The 20,737-nt window shown below is 39.6% G+C and overlaps 1 protein-coding gene across 3 annotated transcripts in view; it reads left to right on the top strand.

Moving 5' to 3' along the window:
* The window catches only part of SMIM14 (small integral membrane protein 14), a 55,451-nt gene that overhangs the window by 31,237 nt on the left and 3,477 nt on the right, over nt 1-20,737 (top strand). For all 3 annotated transcript variants that reach the window (XM_064511268.1, XM_026093650.2, XM_064511269.1), the window contains 2 exons: nt 13,204-13,252; nt 20,472-20,620. In XM_064511268.1, the coding sequence (XP_064367338.1) occupies nt 13,204-13,252; nt 20,472-20,620 (198 nt within the window). The remainder of the gene's footprint in view (nt 1-13,203; nt 13,253-20,471; nt 20,621-20,737) is intronic.

Raw genomic sequence — 20,737 nt, forward strand, 5'->3', positions numbered from 1 at the left:
GGCTCATTTCCCTTTGGCAGCTCCTGGATGTGAGGCAGCCAGTGCTCCTTTGAGTCTCACAAGTCAGTAGAGATTGGCTCACTTCTGTATTTTATTATCAAACAGGCAAGAGGCTTAGTTTGGGAATGGAGGTACAAGGACAGAAGGGGATGGGTGCCTGTTTGCTGGTGGTATCACAGAACCATTCAGGGTAGAAGGGACTTCAGGAAGTCATCTTGGCCAACCTCTTGCTCAAAGTGGGGTCAATGCTGAATTCAGACCAGATTATTCAGGGCTTTTATTCCAGCTGAGTCCTGAAAACCTTCAAAGATAACAATTTCACAGCTTCTTGGGGCAACCTGCTTCCATGTTTGACTGTCCTTGTGGTGAAGAATTTTTTCCATGTGTTGGAACATCCATGGTTTTAGTTTATTGTATTTTAGCTTCCTATCACTGTGAAGAGCCTGGGTCTGTCTTCTCAGTAACCTCCTTGCAGGTCCTGGGGGGCTGCTGCTAGGCCCTTGGTAAGGAGAAATAACATGCCTTGCTTCTTGAGTGGTAGCTTAGCTCTTTAATTCCCCTTTCTTCCCTGCTACCCTCATAGGGGTGCTCATACACACGTTCTTTCCTAAGAAGGCTCTTTTTGTTGTCTTCAACATGAGGCTTGTGCCAGGTGCGTGAGTGTTGCTGAGCTGTATTGGTTCTGGACCAGGACTTGAGACTTTGAGGCCTCTGGACACAGGCTGGGGTGGTGGCCAAGGAACCCCCAAGACCAAGCTTCAGAAAGTTGGGAGGGAGGAAGGAGGATGCATGTTGACTGCTCTTTCCTGTGAGGCTTGTGAGATGCAAGACTGAAGCAGTAAAGCCTAGACATTTGACCTCCCGTTCTCCATTTCCCACCTCTTCCTTTTGCTAGAAGGCACAAGTCAGAGAGGTCTCTTTATATTGTGACTGGAGGATTCTGGGTGTGAATGATGCATGCGAGTTGTGTCCAGAGTCACAAGTGGTGCTGCAAAGATCTGTGAGATCTGTTTTGTTCCTGGGCTGCCCCATGCAGTGTAAGGTGGGCACAAATGGATGAAGTGGAGGTACGTGGGTTCCTGCATTGTGAGTGTAAACAGAGCACGTAATTGATGCATGTAATCATAACCCGCAGTGGGGCAGCTGCGAGGAGCAGTCTAACAGCGCTCCTGTGTCGCTGCAGCAATGGAGTTTATTGCTCAGTGTTCAGCTTCCAAAAAGATCATATGAATCAGCACTTGAAACTGTGAGAAATCATGGCAAATGCCAATTTCATCCATCCTAAAAGACAAAACAGATGCTGCTAAATATTTATAAGAGCAATCACTAACTGGGATAGTTCAGCAGAATCTAGAAAGGGAAAGTCTTAAAAAACTCAGTCAGCGGCCAGACTATCATCCTCAAATGACCTGTCAGGTGATTTTAGCAGGATACTTGCTGAACCTGCATCATTACATCTGTAACTTTTATGCTTCAGTAAGAGCTTTCTTTCTAAGCTGCTGTTTTGTCACTCAGACAGGAATTTTGCTATTTTAAAAGGAACCCTTGGACGTTCGTTTTCAAAGTTGCTGAACTGACATCTGTCCTTGGAGGATGAGTGCCTATTATTTCTGAGAGCCAGATCCTCAAAGCCTATTGACTGCCTCTGACTCTGAGGCCATGGGGAAACAAGGGAGCTAGAGAGTTTGCAGTTTTTCAGCCTGGGGGGAAAAAATCCAAACATGGAAAAAAAAAATCCAAACATGCTGTCTTTCCAGAGTTGTTCCATATGTCTACTTAATTCTTGATTCTTGTTAGCGTAGATAGGTGTATTTGTGAGATACACCGGAGCCCATTTGAATGACATTATGGCTGGGAGAACTTGTCACATTTTTGGAGCAAAGTATATCACTGAGTTGTTGTAATTGGCTCCAGAGCAAGTATTGTAAACCCAGAAGTTCAGAGTTAAGATCAAATTTAACAGAATAAAAACGTAATTATAAAAGATACTCGGGGCAGAAATGTACTCTTAGGATTCTTACAGTCCAGTGATGACATTGTGCAAAAATAACATGATTGATGTAAAGACTTCAATAATTTGGATTTAGGTTAAAGTAAACTTTTTTTACAGACTAATTTTTTATACCTGTATGGATCAGAACTGAATTGAATTAAGGTTTCTGCTCATGGAGAGGGCACAAGGTATTCAGTTATAATTGTTGCATGTAGAGTGAAAAATACATATTCAAATACATGGGCTTTCTGTTAGTATTAGCTGTCTGGGAAATTTGAATTACCTTGTTATACCAAGGTCATCAGGAGGTCAAAAAGTCTGACTCTAGCACTTAAAGTTCTTATTTTAATTTCCAAAGTGTTACTTTTAATTTCTAAATTCATTAGTCTGTTTACTTCGAAATTCTTAGAAAATTTATTTGGTATTCAAAGTGCAATGATTTGTGGATGGATGCATTATATTTTTTTATATATAGCATATAGTTTAAATCCCTACTTTAAATACAAACTTCAGTTCATCTTGTTGTCACAGTTAATGCTTATATAATGAAAAAGTGATGTCATTGTCATTTTAGCTCTTCTTTCTCTCTGCTATTAGTAACGCCACAGAAAATTGCAAATAAAATAAGCTGTTTATTTTTTAAAAAACCTAACTTTTACTAAACTATGTTGCTTGATTATTTTTCTCTCTTTCATTTGATTGACTGAGCAGGTTTTTGTTTAGTTTTTCTCAATTCATAATGACATGAAGATTTTCTATACAATGGACTGTATATCTAAGGTGCTTTTTTTTTAAAGATTTTTTTTTTTTTTACTACTTATTAGGTTAAGTGGAAGATACTGTTCATACCCACAGTTCCCATGACTTATATATACCTGCTTCAGTGGCATTGAATTATCTTTGCTAAATGTTTTATCGCTTTTCCTGATGTGGATTTTTCAGGTTTGGCCTTGCTCTCAAAATCTGATGATTTTGAGCATTTTAAAATTCTGTAGTGTGGCCACTGCCAATAATAAGGAAAAACTATGACTTACAAGTATCCCTAGCAAACAACAGAAACCTTAAGTCTTTGGTTGTGACTTCATAAATATCACTTCTAATATGTAATACCCAGGGCAGCATCTGTTATGATTTGGAGTTGCCATGTAACAGTTTGACTATTGTGTGCTGGGCTGGCTGTTTACTCTACGGGTAGATCAGATAATTGGGAATTTTCATGGCAGGAAGTAAGCATAAAAGAAAAATATTACAAGATTTTCCATCTTCTGCAGATGCATAAGAGTTGTTAAAAGACAATGACAGATCTGTTAGCTTGTATGACTTCGTCTCCAGTTTAGTCTCCTCCATCTACAAAGCTTATTTTGACAAGAAGAGCCAGAGTTCAAGAATGAAGAACAACAAACAACACCAAGTACTTTAATGGGGGTGCTCTGTCAGACAAGGGGCCAGTTGTTTGAGTCATGGTGAAGGACGCTCCGAGGTATTCAGAGGAAATGACTCCCATCTTTGTTGTGGCGAAGGATAGTAAATGTCTGGATAAGATTGTTGTTAAATTTTTGCATTTCCCTTGAATTCATTCCTTTTGTAAAATAAGTTTGATCACACTGTGTTACTCATCCAGACTTCCATGCTCTCCAAGTAAGCGGGGTTAATACATGGAGTGCGTTAGCCCAAGACCTGGTCCAAGTCCAAAAACTAGACTGAAAACACATTTTTGTGGGGGGAAGCACAGTGACAGTGGGATGGTCACGGAGTGTCTTTCGTGAAGCCTGAGACCTGTATGTGAGTGGCCAGAAATGTCATAGTGAGCCAGTAATTTTGTACTGCTAAAATAACCTAACCTTTTTATAATGTAAAAGTTTCCTTTCCTAAGTTCAGATATAGTATTATTTGCTTTACAGGAACTATGTTTAAATTCTCTCGTACTAAGTTCTATAAAAATATGAGAAATGTGTTATTTTCCCAAAACATTTCTAATTTTTTAATACAAAAGGATCCATTTTGATGAACTGCCAACTGTAGAGGTCTGATGGCCATACGCACCTCTGTGGGAATTACAACTTTGTGTTATTTTCTTCTCTAGCTAATTGAAAAGCAATGGCCCGTGTCTAGTTATGTTTCTATACCAGAAGGCTTGAATGTCTCAAAAACTCTGGGTGATAAAAGCAAATCACTTTTTTTTAAATTTTTATTTTAATCTGCCTTGGATTTTAAGCTGTCATTGGATTTTTGTAGAAAAAAGGTGCAAATTCTTAAACTATTTAATTACAAATGGTTCAAATGCTTTTGTCAACCAAATTTCCACATAATTCTCTTGTCCAGTTCATTTTAGAATCTTATTATAAACTGTCATAGTTTGAAATAGTATCCAGCATAGCCATGAATCTTGGCTAAGGGAGACCTTGTGCAAACAGCACAGAATAAACAAAGATGACTAAAATAAATCTGCATTCTTTGCAAATGGTTGCAAAGTTTTCAAGATGTCAGCACAGCTAAGCCTGACTTAAATAGCCCCTCAAACACCCAATAAAAATGACTTACCCTGCCGATGTGGCCTTCTCCTGAAAGCCTAGCACAACTGTACTCACTACATTTGGGATAATTTAAAGTAACCTTCTAAAATGGGATGTTGCCCTCAAGACTTCTTATACATGTTTGATGGTATTCGGCTTCATTTTTTTTCTTTTTATAGCAGCTGCTGTTGCTTCTAGTCTATAGCTTTTCTTAGCCAGCCACCCAGGGAGCAGGAAGATGCACTTGGCACTCACTCACCCATTTTCTTCCAGAGCTGTCTCTTCAATTCCTGGTTCCGTGGAGTCCAAGGTGGTTTCAAAAAGGATCCTTTCCAGCAGTTGAACCTTAGGTTGCTCATTAGGACAAGGAGGTATCTATCACCCTTCCGAGATGCAGGGGAGAGACTTGACGGGCCTCCTAAAGTACTGAGCTGAAAGGATGAAATGCGAGCATAGAAGGGCACGGTGTGAGCCTGCTCCTGAGTGCCCTCTGCTCCACTGGCTGCCGCTGCGAGGAGCCCACCAGGGGCTCACCATGCTGCCATTGCGCAGGGTAGGGCCTCGAAGCTGCGGCACAGAAATCACGTGCTGCTAATGGCCTTTAAACTAAGAACTAGTTCTAGATCAAGCAGTATAGGTGGAGGCTATTATCTAGATGAGTAAACGTGTGCTTAAAAAAAAAGCAAAGTGGGGAAAAAATATCGTGCTCCTCCACTGTGGTCTGTGTCCCATGGAGAGCATTTTTACCTATAATGCATTAGGTTTCAGGATTTAACTAAAAGTTAAAGGTGCCTGTGCATTCTTTGCATGTCTCATTTCTGAGCTTTGTAGTATGTTGGAAGCTGCTGCTTCTTAACCAGTAATAGCAATATCTCAGTCACCTGTCATGACCATCTCAAAATTGCTTGGCTGTATCACGAGAAGTCTAGAAGGTTATGCACTGAGAACTATGGCAGCCTGATATTCTGGAAGTAACCAAAGATATGATCTGTGTTACGGATGGCTGAACTGTTTCTGGTGATCGGAGCTGTTGTAGTCATCTCGTTTGAGAAAAAAGAAGAAAATTGTGCTTTTTCTTTAAGGCCGCCCACGAATGTAGTCAACACTTGGAAGAAACTGTACTTACCTGTTAGAACTCCTAGTTCTTATAGTCTTTGTCCTCCAAGGCCATCTATATGGGAGTTCCCTTTTCATTTGCTTGTATGTACCACTTTGCAGGATAAGGTCCTCAACCATTTGATCAAAAGAGAGTATTTTTTATTTGTATTTTTCAATATAAATTTCTTAATGCCCTCTTGGGAGACCTGTTTGTTGTGCATGAATGTTATCAGATGTCTCTGTAGTAGTGATGTGCAGTTATTTCTTTCTCATCCATTTGTTATGTGGTATTTCTTGTAGTCAGAGGCTCTGTGAGCTCTGTATGATGATTTTGACTTTCTCACTGTTTCATTTTCTCTTCCCAGACTCTCCCTGTTTTGCTACTTCGTTCTGCTTTGTGTTCACTAAGAGTAGGACATTGGTGATATCCCAGACATTCAAGGCCAGCAAATTTATAAAATGAAGTAGCAATAAAAGTGATGAAATTTTAGGGAAGTTTGGGGAAGAACTGAAAAGGAGGAGCCACATGGCACTGAGGTGAAGCAGCAATCCCAGGAGAGATGAGAAAATAAAGGGAGGAGCGAGTTCTTGCTTGAATCAGGGCTCCTACTCATGCAGTGATTATTCACACTTGTTTATCTGCTGTGTCTCCTTCCATAAAATTTCATGTCTTTCAGTATGAAAGTTAATATAATGTTCTCTCTCTTTCATAACTGGCTGATGGTTCTGGGTCTTAAGAATTGGCTTGTAATCTAAGAATAATATTCTGAAAGGCACCAAACATCCTCCTCTCTCATTTTGCAAGAGAGAGAAAATTACCTGTCACCTCACAGGGCTGAACTCCATATTTTATGGGAGACTGTTATTCTGTCCTTTTACAAGTAATCATTTATTTTATTTTAATTTTGTACTTGCTCATAGTAAATGTGTGAGCGGGGAAGGCAGTGTTCACTTTTTCCTTGCCTGTTCCTCTGAGAGGAACTAATATACTTTAAAAGACAATTTAATTCTATCTATACACCCTTCTTTTCCCCTTATTTTTCTCCTATTTCTCTTGGCTGGCTTGTAGCAGAATAATGCATGTAGGTGTCATTTTCTGCATCTTTAAATCTGAACTCTGTGGATAATGCTACAATTCAATTTGCAGCCTGGCTTGTATTCAGGACTGGCCTATCATACCACAGCAATTTACTTATCATGTTGTTTACTAAATCATTTATATACTTTGAACAGAACAGACGTGGCTGCTAACAAAGCTTAAGCAGCGATTCCATTAACCAGAAGCATGGGAATGCAATCAGAGTACGCCGTGCCGTTGTCATCTGGCCTAGCTGGGGGGAAAAGCAGGGCTTACAACTAGCCTAAATGGCAAAAAAAGTATTTTCACAGGGGATGATATTTTGCCCTTGTTATCACACAAAAATTTCTATCAACACTCCCCATGATTCCATTTTAAATTACTCATGGGATAAATGACCACATCAAGTTAGTTATTCGTCCTTGCCTTCTTACTTATCTATCCTTGTCTTTTTTTTTTTTTCTTGCAACCATTATCCATTTCTGCTCTCTTATCTTGGTACCTAATTTATCTGTTTCTTTCACACATTTCTCTGGGCTTTCTTCCATCACAACCTTTTGTATGGAAGTCTTCTCCTGACCTGGCTCATGAACTTGCTAATTTTTCATGTATGTCTTTTCTGAAGAATTTTTTCTGCTATGAGCTCAAAAGTCACCCCAAAAGGCAATTATTTTAATTATCCCTTGATAAATAATTCATTTTCATCTCACCTGCCATTCACACTAGACTCCATTGATTAGTTCATTGTGTTGCTGCTACTAGTCCCGTATTTTGTTACTTCTTTATTGCACTACTTTTGGAGTTGGAAAGTGCTTTGGGTCAGGGATTATGCCATTATTTTCTCTGGAAAATGAACCATTTGATCATTGTTGTCTTACTGATACTTGTCAACCACTGTATTCTTTGTCTTTTTACTCTAATAATATACTTAAGCATTAAAACAAAATCCTCTTCTAGTTCATACTGGGTATGAACTCTTAATCTTTTTTCAGGCAAAACCACTATTAACTTTAATGAAGAAAAATTAGTTGTCTGAGCAGAGGCTGCAGAAACCAGTCCAGGGTTTTTGAGATTGTTGTGCTCTGGGGTAGTGAATCCTGAAAACTCATCTGAAGAGTAGGAAGTAAGGGAATTGGCAGAAGAACAAGTTACTGTGAAGGTAAGCAGAAGTGTGAATTTGCTTCTCCACAGTAGCTGTTTGTGATGAGTGGTGAATGCAAAATAGCTTAACTGCTTTCATGGGAAGAATGAAATGAACCCGGTGGCTGGGGTACTGAAAAAGTAAGTTCTCTGTTTAGCTAAGTGAAGCTGTTTCACTGAGCTTACTATTCCACTCGAGCTGGAGCAGTTTTATGGAGCAGCTAACCTGCAGTAAAAGTTCACACCCTGTTTTCAGCACACAGCAGCTTGTTTGTGTGCCCATATATTAGGTTCCCACTCAGAAGAAAAGAGAGACTTTTCTAAATACAGTGACTTTACAAAAATGTTTCCAGAGGCTGACAGCGGGGCCCCTTTACTCTTACTGTGTATGCCGTGTTCACAGCTTGGGACTGTAAGAAGTCACAGATCTCACTGCTCTCTCACTGCTAAGAGCCGCGCACGCTCCTGTTGGGCCATGGCATCTGGTGTAAGAGCAGCAGCAAGGCACAGTCAGGTGCCCGTATGTTTGCTGAGTAGGTGCTGCTGATCTCCAAGGTGACGGGTTAAAATCATGCTTGATGTATTGTGTCAAAGGAGCAGGATCTTTAGGTCTCACACTGCTAACTAACCCTGCTGTGTTAGCGTGGGCTGAGACTAAGACCTGTGTCTTTTGAAAAGAAGGAAGAGCTGTTTCAAATTTGAACTGGGAGCCATCTTAAATTTGCCTATTATATTTCTGTTGTGCAAAAAATACTCACTTGAGTCTCACGGGGAAAGACTCAGGACAGGCCCATTTCTCTCTGATCTCTGAAAGTACTTCAGTTTCTTTTTTCTTAGAATTGTGTTGGCTTTACATTCAAAACTTTTCAGTAAATGGACACTGATTTGCTGTAATTCAGCCACTAGTGCCTTTCAGTCCCGGGAACTGCCTTAGCAGGGGCTTCAGGTAAACCAAACACTAATCTTGACCCAGTGTTCTTGTGTGGTGTGGATTGTTAATTTAAATGATTTTAATGTAAACTATTCAAGATTTTAGATGTACTTTTGAGGGAGTAAAGGCTCAGACTTGTATTTTAAATAGTGTGTGAATATTTATAATCATTATTTTTACTTGTATTGTCTGCAAGTCTGCATTGTATTAAAATGGAAAATTTTGGAGCTCTTATTTCCTCTTTAGCTTTCATGCTGTTTACAATGTCTACTTAATTCATTTTGGACAATAAAAGATAAATTAGTTCATTTTTTGGCTCACATGCCAAAACATTTGCTGTATTTGGATGGCAAACTGCACAGAGAATGTTAAAATTCAGACATAAAGCTCTTCATTTAAATGGAAAAAATAATTTCTGTGAATACTTAGTTTTGTCACCTTTGTTTCTCTTTTCTTTTGTTGAACAGATCCTGATGTTTCACTTAATTTCTGGGTTCTTTTTAAGGGCCTGATGGAAAATATACTGAAAAATATGAAAAGCTGTTACTACCTTGTGTCAATCAGCCAGTCAAATATTGATCTTCCAGTATATTTATATTTTTGAGTATATGTGAGAGAGAGATCTCTGAAACATGAATAAGAGTAATATTTGATGCCTCTGAGTACATAAGACTATTTCCGAATTAGCATATTCTAAGAATTACTTCTCCTTTCAGGTTCTCCTCTCATCAGAAGCATGGTGCTCCAAAATCTAGCAGTGCTGTGATCATCTACAGTCAGCCTTAGCCACTGAGCAACTGTTAAAATGAAAAACTGTGTGTATTTGAAAAGTCTTTTTGAGGAATTTGTTGAAAAGAGGGAAAGACTGGTTCAGCTTTTTACTATTATTATCCCACAAACTTTCATCCAAATGCCCCTTCCACTTCAGAATAGCAAACCTGGGTACAAAGGACTATTTATTTCCAGTCTCATAATTCTGCCTTTTTCAGTTTTCTGGCAATTGAAATGTGCACATTCAGTTTTTCCCAACAGCTGCTGTGTCCCTTAAGGGTGTAGTTATCAGGAAAGAGATCGCGTTGGTAGGAGAAGGAGAGTTCTAGTTCCAGCAAAAGGTGTTACCTTTCCCAGCCATTCAGCTTACATAAGCTTTTCATATACGTGCCAGAATCTTTTTTCCTCTTTTGACTAATTTATTGAGTATACAGGATCAGATTTGCTTTGGGTTACAAAGAACTAGAACCTAGTTCACCTGTGTGAATTGAGTAAAACCTGTTTTTACTGCTGCTCACTTTGGGTTGTCTGCTGTTTGTCCTCCCAGGAGAGCAATGTGCAGCCTGTCACTGGGTTGTTTTAAACAAATCTGGGACACAGCTCCCTGGCTCATGGAGCTCTCCTAAAGCTCATGCTCGTGAATAGTGAAGTTTTGCATGCTCTTTTGGGCAGGAGGGGAAGGGAACAAGAAAAGATGTTTGAGTGTGTTCACCTTGTGATCTGTGGCTTCTTAAAACCTAATCAAGCCTATGTACCATAGGGGTCATGTGCTGAGCAAATATTCTTGCAACTCAAGTAATTGTAATAAGAAGTTTTCAAATTAACTAGAACACTTTCTAAGAAATATCTTTATTGCTGGATATGATTGTAGCAGAGACTGTGAAGCGTAATGCTTATAGGTGGGGATCTGTAAATCTGCATAATTATATGGTTACATATTGTTTTCAATTTAGATGAATTTTATATGACTTAAAACTTGAGAATGTATTTTTTTTATATTTTCCTCTTGCAACTACCTATTTCATGATGTAATTTGAGGTTTCCAAACCGGCCTTGTGCAGTTAGCTTCTAAATCCCTGTAAAAATAATGGAATATTTGATGTCCAAGACCCCTGAAAAGCACAGCCATGTTATCTGATGACTCTGTACTTCGTAGAGGTTCCTCTGTACGTTGTTCCTCCATAAATAAGCAGGCTTTTTTTCATTTTGGCAGGATATCATCTCATGTAACAGCGTTTTTCAGCAGAGATCTGTATAGCTACCCCAATGGTATTATTCCTAACACTGCTTACTTACTGACGTATTTCTGTCATTGGTGTTTCCAGTAGCACTTTTCATTTGAGAGTCTCAAAACCTTGTCTTTTAAGAAGCCACCGAGGATGCCTGTGGGATAAAACTTGGTATCTTACAGACAACAAGCCTGTAAGCAAAACCCTCTGGACACACACAATCTCAGGGATTTAATGCTTCTGTGCCTTAATAAGGTGGCCTACTGCATCAACAGGCATTTCCAGACAGGTGCTGCTCAGGCTTTTCATGAGGGAATGGTCAAGAGGCAGGTGAACAAAGAAGCGTGGTGTGATCATGATCATCCCTCAGACCACTCTTCATAAAAAGGCATGGCGGTAGCCAGAGCATCTTTCTGTTGTTGTTGAACAAGCTTCTCTGGTGGTTAACGTACTCCTTTCAGTCAAAGCTTGAGCTCTAACATCTGTTTTGTGGTGGAAGCTACCTTTGTGGTAATGGAAGCCAGTCTGGTAGGCAGGTGGAAGAGGAACAGGATATTAACAGCCACAAAAAGTGCATGCAGCCTTTTTGAGATGGCTTTTATAGAAATGTTAATTGCACAATTTTAAGAAGTTGTGTTTGGTTATGGTATAACGTTTAGAACAGGAGATAAATAATATTGTGGTTAGAGCCCCTCTAGGCAGTGTTGCCCTCTGTGCAGACAGGGTAAGCTGTATGAGCACTAGCCACCCTGGGGACAGGGGAGGGATAACTAGATGTTACATGCTAGTTGACCCGTGTTATATTTCTGGTCATACCCTTATTGCCCCTTGTAACTCTGGGCATCCTTCAGTGGTGGTGAGTACCTACAAACCATATTGTGCAGAGTAGGGATTATAAATTAAGCCCTTTCCAGGGCTTAACTTGGGATCAGAAGATAATTATGTTGTTGATCTCTCTAAAATGTAGATAAAGCAATATCTAGTTTTCCTAGTGCAGGAATCTCTCAACATCAGATATTCCAAACTACTTCTATCTGCTAATTTAAAACCTCCCCTCTGAAAATGACTTTCAGCTTGAAAATAGAATGAGCTTCTATTGTTATGAAAGAAGGCCAGGAAATATACAGTTTGATAGAATTCTTTTTCGGAAAAGATAAGTAGGGCTTTTGCTTAAATTTCCCCTGCTGGTGTTTTTAACCATAAAAATAATTGAAAGGTTAAATCCAACCTTCCCAGTACTTGCTAAGGAACTTCTTGGTAGTCTTACTAAATTACTAGCAGATCATAGTATATTAATCAAAGAATGCAATGTGATCAATCTCTAATTCTTTTTCTTTCTCAAGTGTGTCAGTCATCGCAAATAAGTATGTATAAAAGAAGAAGTATAAAATTTTCCAGATCAAAGCATATTCCTCCTTCGGTTGCTCAGCTGTTACTCTGTTGGTCTCTGCAGCTTGTTGTGCTTTGTATAATGTTATGAATATATACAGCAAATAAGTATATCAGCTGTGCCAATACAAGGGGGTTGTACAAATTATGCATTTCCTTCATAAGGAGCATCTTTCTATTTTATGTTTGTGTATTTACACTGATAATAAACAGATCAGCCTGTTGTGACAAGAAGTATTGGGAGTACTGCCTGCTTCCATAATAAAACAAACTAAATCCCATCCATTTAACCTCTCTGCTTCTGATAGAGAATATGACGTGTCTTCTTCTTCTTCTTTTTTTTTTTTTTTTTTTTGACTCTGTCATCTGCAAAATAGGTATACTGATGTGCAGGATATTCGGTGTTGACTTTTCTTGCAATTAGCAAGCTTACCTAGTCTGTAAATGCAAATAGTCATTATGGTTAAACATAGTAAAAGTGTTCTAATATTTACCCTTCAGGAAAGAAAAAAAAACCAGTAAAATGCATTTTAAAACCTGCTTATACAAAGAGTCTTAGGTGAAAAAAATAGTAATTGTTGAGTTTAACTGTGAAACCCTATTTCTGCTCCTTTGTGCATAATCACTATCAAAGTCTGATTATTTATTATTACGTAATCAGAGTATTGTAGTGATACTTGATTTGAATAATAGTAATAACACCTACCCATTATAAATCCCAAAATGTGTATGTGGGTGGAGAGTGTATCTGTTTCTAACAATGTCTGTATCTCTATCGATTTTTAACTTTAATTTCAAAAAACAGTGAGTGGCTGCAACCTTTATGGAAGCAATAGTGTTTTGGTCAGATAATTTGACATCACTGTGTAAATAGGGTTCCGAAACCTCCTCAATACCTGTTTTTTTTCCAACATCATAAGTCAAATGTGATGCAGTAAAGGATTGGTTACAATCTTCCTTATCTTGAACTTGTGCTCTGATAGTATACTAAATAATGATTTTAGTAAAAGCTTACCAAGGCTTGTTGCTAATTGTAATGCCTTTCCTTTTCTCTGTTTCAGCTGAGACAATCACAGTCATACTGCACAGACACAGAATGCCTTCAGGAATGTGAGTAACTATGGGGATCAGATGTGTGGAAGTAAAATAAATAGCAGTAATTAAAATACAGTTTGACTGGTCTTTGAAATTCAGTGGCTGATTTAACATATGAACATATTAAATTAAATCAAATGTTACACTACTGAAGTCATTTTGTGGGGGAGGTAATTTCTGAGCATCAGCGATTCAAACTAACCGTTGTATATTTGAAGCATTGCATGGAAGGGGCAGTGGTGAGCAAGCTGGAGGTGTCAGTATACCAGCACCAGCCCAAACTTTATTGACTCTTAGCATTAACCTCCAGGTAGAGTGATTTCAGTTTTTCCCCTAGGAGAGAATTTGGAGGGAGGCTTTATTTGTCCCCCTAGCTTTCATAGCAGCCTAACCAGTAAAGACTGGAGATTCTGTGAAATCAGCACAGATCCCCCTGCATGCACATATTCATGGCTGGGGCTGAGTAACTTATTGTCATTACTGTGAACCCTCTACTCTGCCGTTAGGAAGAGGAGTCTCCCCATCAGCACCAGTTGGTAAGCTGACATACCCTGGGACTGCATTTCTGTCTGACTTGGTAGCTGCGTAGTTAATGCAGCAGAGTACTGAGGTGTACACTTCCTTGAATTTTCTCTGGAACACATCAGAAAAACCTCCCAAGCAATGAGGATTACTAGGATAATCAAATGTTATCAGCTTCTGCAAGGAAGCATAGCTGTGCAGAGGTTCTGCGGTAATGTAAGCGTGCCCTGAGGCGCTCTGTTTACACTTTTCATGGTCTAGAGGGAACATTGCCAAATGCTTATAAATAAAAATTAAGTGGATTTTTTTTCCTGTATCGCTTTACCAACTGAGCATATGAACTCACTCAATTAGCCTGCATTAGGATTACCGTAAGGCTCCAAGGGAGTGGGCAGCACCTGAGCAGAGTTCCTGGAAGTAAGAGCTGCTGGTGCTCATGTCTTCTGCAAGTCCATGAGCGGTACAGTCAGGGTTCCCAGGATGGTGGCAGGAGTGCATGTATTCACTTCCTCCCACGTTCCTCCCTCTTCAGTCCCCAGTAAATCCCATTTAGAGCTGGGCAGCTAGCTTGCACTCGCACTGTGCCTTCTTCCCAATGTGAAATAGTCTCAGTTTCATTGCCGTCATGGGCTGAAGGGGTAAAGCTATGACCTTTTCCATATATCCCCAGAAAAAAAGAGTCAGAAACACATGTGCCAAAACCATGCTGCTAGCTTTACTCTTGCCTTATGGGCTTTCCAAGTTATGCTGTGTGTTTGAGACTTCCAGTGTCCCTGCTCTTCCAAATGCACCTGTCCTGAAGCAGATTCTTTTAGTCTCCTAGACCTTAGACTTCTATGTGTAGTTTTCTCTTGAATCACATGCATTCAGGTGTGGGAAAGAGGCAGGTGACAGGAGACAAAATATTTCCTGTGTTTGAAGTAGACAGAGACAGGCTATGCAGCCTTCTGAGCTGTAGTCCACAGTCAAAACCAAGTGGTGGTAGATCATTGTCACTCAAGCCTTGGAAGTCTTGGTTCATCAATATTTATGAAGCTTGGAGGCTGAAGACCATATAAATGAGTAAGTTCTGTTTTTATGGGTAAAAAGCTTTTGTGATAACTTTCGTGCTACCAAGCCATAGTACAGTAGAGATGTGGATGGTCTGTGGCAAATAGCTTTCCATCCTGAAAGAGATCGTTGCAGTAACTCTGTGCAGATGCAAGCAATTTTGCAGCAATTGTTCTAAACCAGTGGTTTGTTTCAAAAACCAAAGCAAAAATTATAGAGTAAATCCACTCCTATGTTATTATATTGCCTTAAATTTAGTTCCAGCAAAGGTATTTTTATGCTGATGCAATAACACTCTGACCGCCTCTTTGATTATTCTGTGATGCTTCTGTGATTCTGTGCTTGGACTAACTTGAGCAGTGTAAGACTCCCAGAGTCAAATGCAAAAATAAACAAATTAAGCCTCAGAAAGCTTACAAAGACATTTTCAGACACAGATTATAACAGTTCTGGGCCCAGCTCCGTGAAAACTGCACCTCTGCTCTCCTGTCCATTCCTTCATTTCTGTTCTGTTGAGCTATATCATGATGAGCTTATGTTTTAGGTGGATGTCCTCTTCCCTTCGTCCTGCATCTCCTTTTCCTTTTATTTGCTGACTTTGTTTCATTGTGTCAGGACTTCGATATGAGAAATCTTGTTTTACTCCCATCCATTTGCTCATTCCCAGGATTTGCTTTTCCTTTTGGAAGTACAGCTGGGAACGTTGTCATATGCGGATTCTTAAGTTACAAGGTTGTGGAATAACTGATGAGATGTGTATGATTTTGTTTTGGGAAACATCAGGGTTGTGGTTCAGTCGGTGTCACAGCAGCATCATGTGTTATGCTGTTGCTACCAGCTGGAAGTTCTCAGAAACACCCTACATTGATTCTTCCTGAGTACACTTTGTTTCTTCAACTCCTGATTTCAGAAAGTATTTAGATTTTTGGAGCCAGATCAAAACAGTAGCACTAGATTATGTATAGGGCTCTCTCACACATTTTTATGATGCTATCTCTAATTTCTTTTTTACTGTTGTTAGCACCATTTTATTATAGTGACTATAGTGCCGAGAGTTTCTCGCCAAGGTCAGGACCAGTGCGTTTAGATTTGTATTCCTACATACAGGAGCATATGAGCACCACTTCAGAGGGCTTTTGGGCACTATGCTTGATGGCTGTTCCACTGCTGATTCTCCCTCAGAGTATCTGCTGTGACTGTAAAGCACCTATTTTGATGACTGTTCCCTCCGTTTCAGTGGGTGCCTTGGAGAAATAAGGCTGAAGGTTTTACGTATGCAACACACTTAATATTCCGTTTGGATTCTTTATGTGCAATACATCAGAAGATCTTATAGTTTCCATTAGAATGAGGAATAGAAGTTGTAATTCAGAATTTCTGAATTCTGTCTAATGCAAATGTAGGGTAGTAGAGCTAGGAGGGTTTCTCTGAAATGTGTTCCTATTGCGACACCAGCAGTTCATCCAGCACAGGGAGGATCCCCAGCTGGTACTGAGCTACTCTGAAAGTTCATGGCCCTCCCAAGTCAGCCTACCATGCGGAAGGGAATTAGGGGGCACCGCCTGAATTTTTTCTCTATATTCTAGCAACTCCCAGATGGTCTGACCTGGATTTACTACATTCATATTTTCAACTCTACTTTTCTAAATGCTCTAGTAGTTTGTAATATTAACAGTCAGAGATGACTGTCCTAAACATTGTCTGCCCTACTTCCAACTTTTTATGTATTTTAAAATGAATGTGTGATTCACCTTGAGTCCTACTTATGTAGGAGAGTCACAGCAGCCTAACCTAACAGCATGAAATGTCTGCCAGCTTTTCCCTCCCTTTTCTGGTAATTCCCTTCTTCCTGTGCTCCAGTCCTTTTGGCTCTGCCCAGTTTCCCTATCTGTGCCTTTGAGAAAGTCAGCTTTGCAAGGATTATCTACTGAAGGGCCCCTCAGGCTCTTTGTCTTCCCTGTTGATTCATCTGTAAAACACCTCTCTCTTCATCGTGTTTCCTGCTTTTTTTGTCAGAGATCAGGAAAGGCTAAAAACACCATGGAAAGGAGATGCATATCAGAGAGCATATTCTTGCCTTTCCACATGCAGATGTTAAACAGTAAAAGTCTGAAGATCCAAAGGAGATCTCTCTACCATGCGAGGACACAAAAAACTGCCTCATGGAATACACTTTTGCAGAAAAAGAAAGGCCGTTTTCCCTCTTTACCTTTAGAGTACAACCTTCATTCTGAATTAAGAGGAATGAAAAATAGCACTTTAAGAGGAGAACTAGGCTCATTAGGATGTATTTAAGAGGGGCATTTATTTATTTTAATGTTCATATTCTTAAGATTTTGCTTGTACAGTGGCTGACTCACAACTTTCAGAAATGATTTTTACCAACCTCATCATTTTAGTAGCTTTGACTGCCTTCTAGTAGAACACTGAATGAAGTGGCAAACATCTGTTGCATGAAATTTCTTTTCCCTTGCAGTCTGTCTCTGGGAGAAGAGTAGTTTATGTGGCCTAGTGTTGTTTTGCAGCTACTAAAAGCACCTATCACTCTCTGTTTCTGTAGGAAAAGGCAAGCCAAATATTTATGTCTTGTACCTGGACCAACAGAGAAGATTCACCATAGTCATTAGCTCCCATGGGAGTTCATCCCACAGGCTCGGAGAGCCCCCTCATAAAGCCTTTTCTTGTACAGAGATAATTCAGCTATGGTAAAAAGTTCCAGGTAACCTCCAGGGCAGAACTGCCCACAGAATAACATGGGTATATAGGTATACTGAGCCCAGAGAACCAGGTACTTTGAGAATAAAGATATTGGACTAAATTCAGTGTTCTGTGGACAGCCAGGTTAGAGATTAAGAGTTTCGCTGGGTTCAGTGACATAGGTTATGTTCTGTAGTAGTTGGTATCCCCAAAGCACTGAAGATTAATAAACAGATTTTGCAGTAATTGAGGTGGAGGATGGCAAGGACATTCATCTTTGAGGCCAGGATGGGATGATTTCTTGGCCATCTGGAAAAATTAGAAAATATCATCCACTGGTGCTCTTGTAGGACAACCTTATATCTACAAGGGATCAAAAAGTACTCCTGAATTACCTGCCAAAATATCAATTATAGGTAAAATCACAGTGGATGTGAACTAAGAGTTTTCTTTTGTTTCTTCTGTTTTCTTCTGCCCATCAGCAGAAATTCCATCCTGCTTGGTTTCAGCTTCAGTCAACTGTTCTCCGTCCGTAAGCTGGTCTCAGCTGATTATTTTGTCATCTCTGTGATGGAGCTCTTTGTAGTGAAAGATTTGTTTCTTCTGCATGTGATTGCTCCCAGTAGCTGTAACAGCTTCCTGTCTGTTCTTTTGATTTGTGATGCAAAGCTTGGAAAAGTTTGATTTACCCCAGCTATGTGAGACTTTGCATATCCTCTTCTCCTTATGTTAAGAGATTAAAGTAGCAGGTTCTGAAATATCTTGCATCCTTATTAAAACACATGGTCATTTGTAAAAGAAGTGGGTTTAACGGTACTTGACTAGTATAAACAGTGTTGTGACTGTTTTAGAATCCGGCCTGCTTTGAGTAGATAGTGCAGGGCCAGGCTGTGTTAAATCAGCTGTTGCCATGCTTAACTTAGTCTAGAATATGTTTCAGCACACTTGGCTCCATCCAAACTGTATTACAACCCAGGCTAGATGGAAATCGTGTCTGGTAGGAGTGCCTGTGGTTTCCCTTTGTGATTCCTTATGCTCCCTTCTTTGACCCATAGCATGAACTGACCCAGCAGCATTTGCTTACCCTAAACCTTGTGTAAATGTGGTAAAGGTACCGTGGTTCAGCAAAACTCCAAGCACTTCCAGAAGGCAGCCTGACTATGTCTTATTTCTCTCCATCGTATGGGGAATACAGCATAACAGGTTATCTGAATTTTCAGTGTTCTCCTCGACATGTGTGCCAAAGTAGTCTGAAGTGCTGCTGGAGGTAGTCTCAGGATGGCTATTAGTGCTGTCTGGAATCCCCAAAATAAAGCCATTGTTCTTTTCATACCAAATTATATTCTAGTTTACTGGATTGAGTATATAAGGTCATCCCGGTTTCTAAATACTGATGCATCATGCTGATATATGACTAGCTTCCTTCAACACAATGAGATTGCAGATCTAAACTCTTATCTGTGTAATTGCATATGCTGTTCCGAATCAGTTTATGTTAGAATGTAACGAGTTAAAAACTGTAACATTTTCATTTACTTTGTTTCCACTATACCTTCGCCTCATACACAGCAGCCTGTATGGCTCTCTGCCAAAGAAATGCCATTTGTAATTGAATATGCCTTTTGTTATAATTGCCCTATATTAGCAACTTCTTGAATTTAGAAATGTCTCTATTTTGGATGTTCAGAAGATGGAGCTCTGTCAGTTTTGTTTGCTTATAAAGCATTAATGGGTTCACTGGTGTTGTGAAAAGTCTGAACTTCCATTATACATTTTTATTTTTCTTCTTTGACATTTTCAGGTATGTGGACTGTTGGCAAAGGATGTCAGTCCAACAGTTCTGCCTTGTGAAGGTCTGATTCATAAAACAGCTGTGTTGTGAATGGGATAGCTGTAAGCTTCCCCACAGTGCCCCGCTGCTGTGTCTTAGCTGCATTTTGAAGAAACCACTTTCATAAGCTGCATTTTGAAGAAACCACTTTCATAGAGGAGCTTTGATTAAAAATGCTATCCAGTATGACAGGGATGAGAATGGTTTTCTGATATCAGCATTAACCTTCAAATGAAATGACTGACTCCAGCAGTTTACTGGGTATAGATTAACTAGCAAATGTTAAATCTTAACAACTTCCAACCAATACTGAAGTAATCCAGACTTGACTCTGTGATGAGATGATCCGAATGATGCTGACGTTCTTTTAACTTGGTTAAAACTGTACTTGGGTTTGTACTACAGGACCCAGGCATATCTCCCCGTTCCACATGCCAGGGATCAACCAGGTCCCCAGCCTGGATAGTCCGGGGACCAGGATCATGGGACACATCAAGGAGCACAAATGTGCAGACGTCGCCACAGAGAATTAGGCCCTGCTACTCACTGAAGATAATGTCTCACTGCGCCCTGACACATGTGCCGTATTTGGAAAGTAGCCTAGTGTACACACACAGCATGTAGGATTTGCAATGCTATTGGCTTATCAGAGCACAATAATGACTTAAGGTTTCACCTGTAAGAGATGTCAGTCATTTTTATATCTGTGGGAGGAAAAAAACAAATACCAACGTACATGTGTTTTTTTTCCCTACATAAATATGTTGCTGGGGTTTATTGCACTGAGTTTGGTTTCATAAAATTGAACACCCCAGTAATATAGTGTGTATTCGTCATCTCCAGTTCACTGAGAGTTGATGTGAACTAAGAAATATTCTTAAAGATTCTGGGAATTTCAATGAAATCTTGTGAAACAGATTTTCTCTTTAACAAGGGAGAGGAAACATGATAATAGTGGTGTAGCATTAATGAAGAATTATTTGCCTTAAAGCCAAAAGAAAGGACGAGTAAGAAAACTTGACTGACAAATAAATTTTAGATTTTCCTGAGATTTATGTTATACTTTTGTTTTCATTTTGGGAAGAGACCTCTGCTATCACTTTGTTTTATAACTTGAGTTTTCCTTGTCCGTAGTGCCGGGACCAAGTTCCTCCAGTGACAATGGCATCAGCTTTGCCATGATACTGATGGCCTGGGTGGTGATTGCGCTTGTCTTGTTCTTACTGAGGCCTAGTAATCTGAGAGGATCCAATACAGCTGGAAAGCCAACCAGTCCCCATAGTGTAAGTGTGTCTTAAAGTGCCCTGCAGAGAGACTCTGCAATAATCTAAATTTAATTGTTTTTACTAGAGACTTTATGTTATGGTCGTTTTTTCTTAAATTGTTTTTTCTATATTTCC

Source organism: Dromaius novaehollandiae, chromosome 4, assembly GCF_036370855.1.
Source record: "Dromaius novaehollandiae isolate bDroNov1 chromosome 4, bDroNov1.hap1, whole genome shotgun sequence".
Lineage (NCBI taxonomy): Eukaryota > Metazoa > Chordata > Aves > Casuariiformes > Dromaiidae > Dromaius > Dromaius novaehollandiae.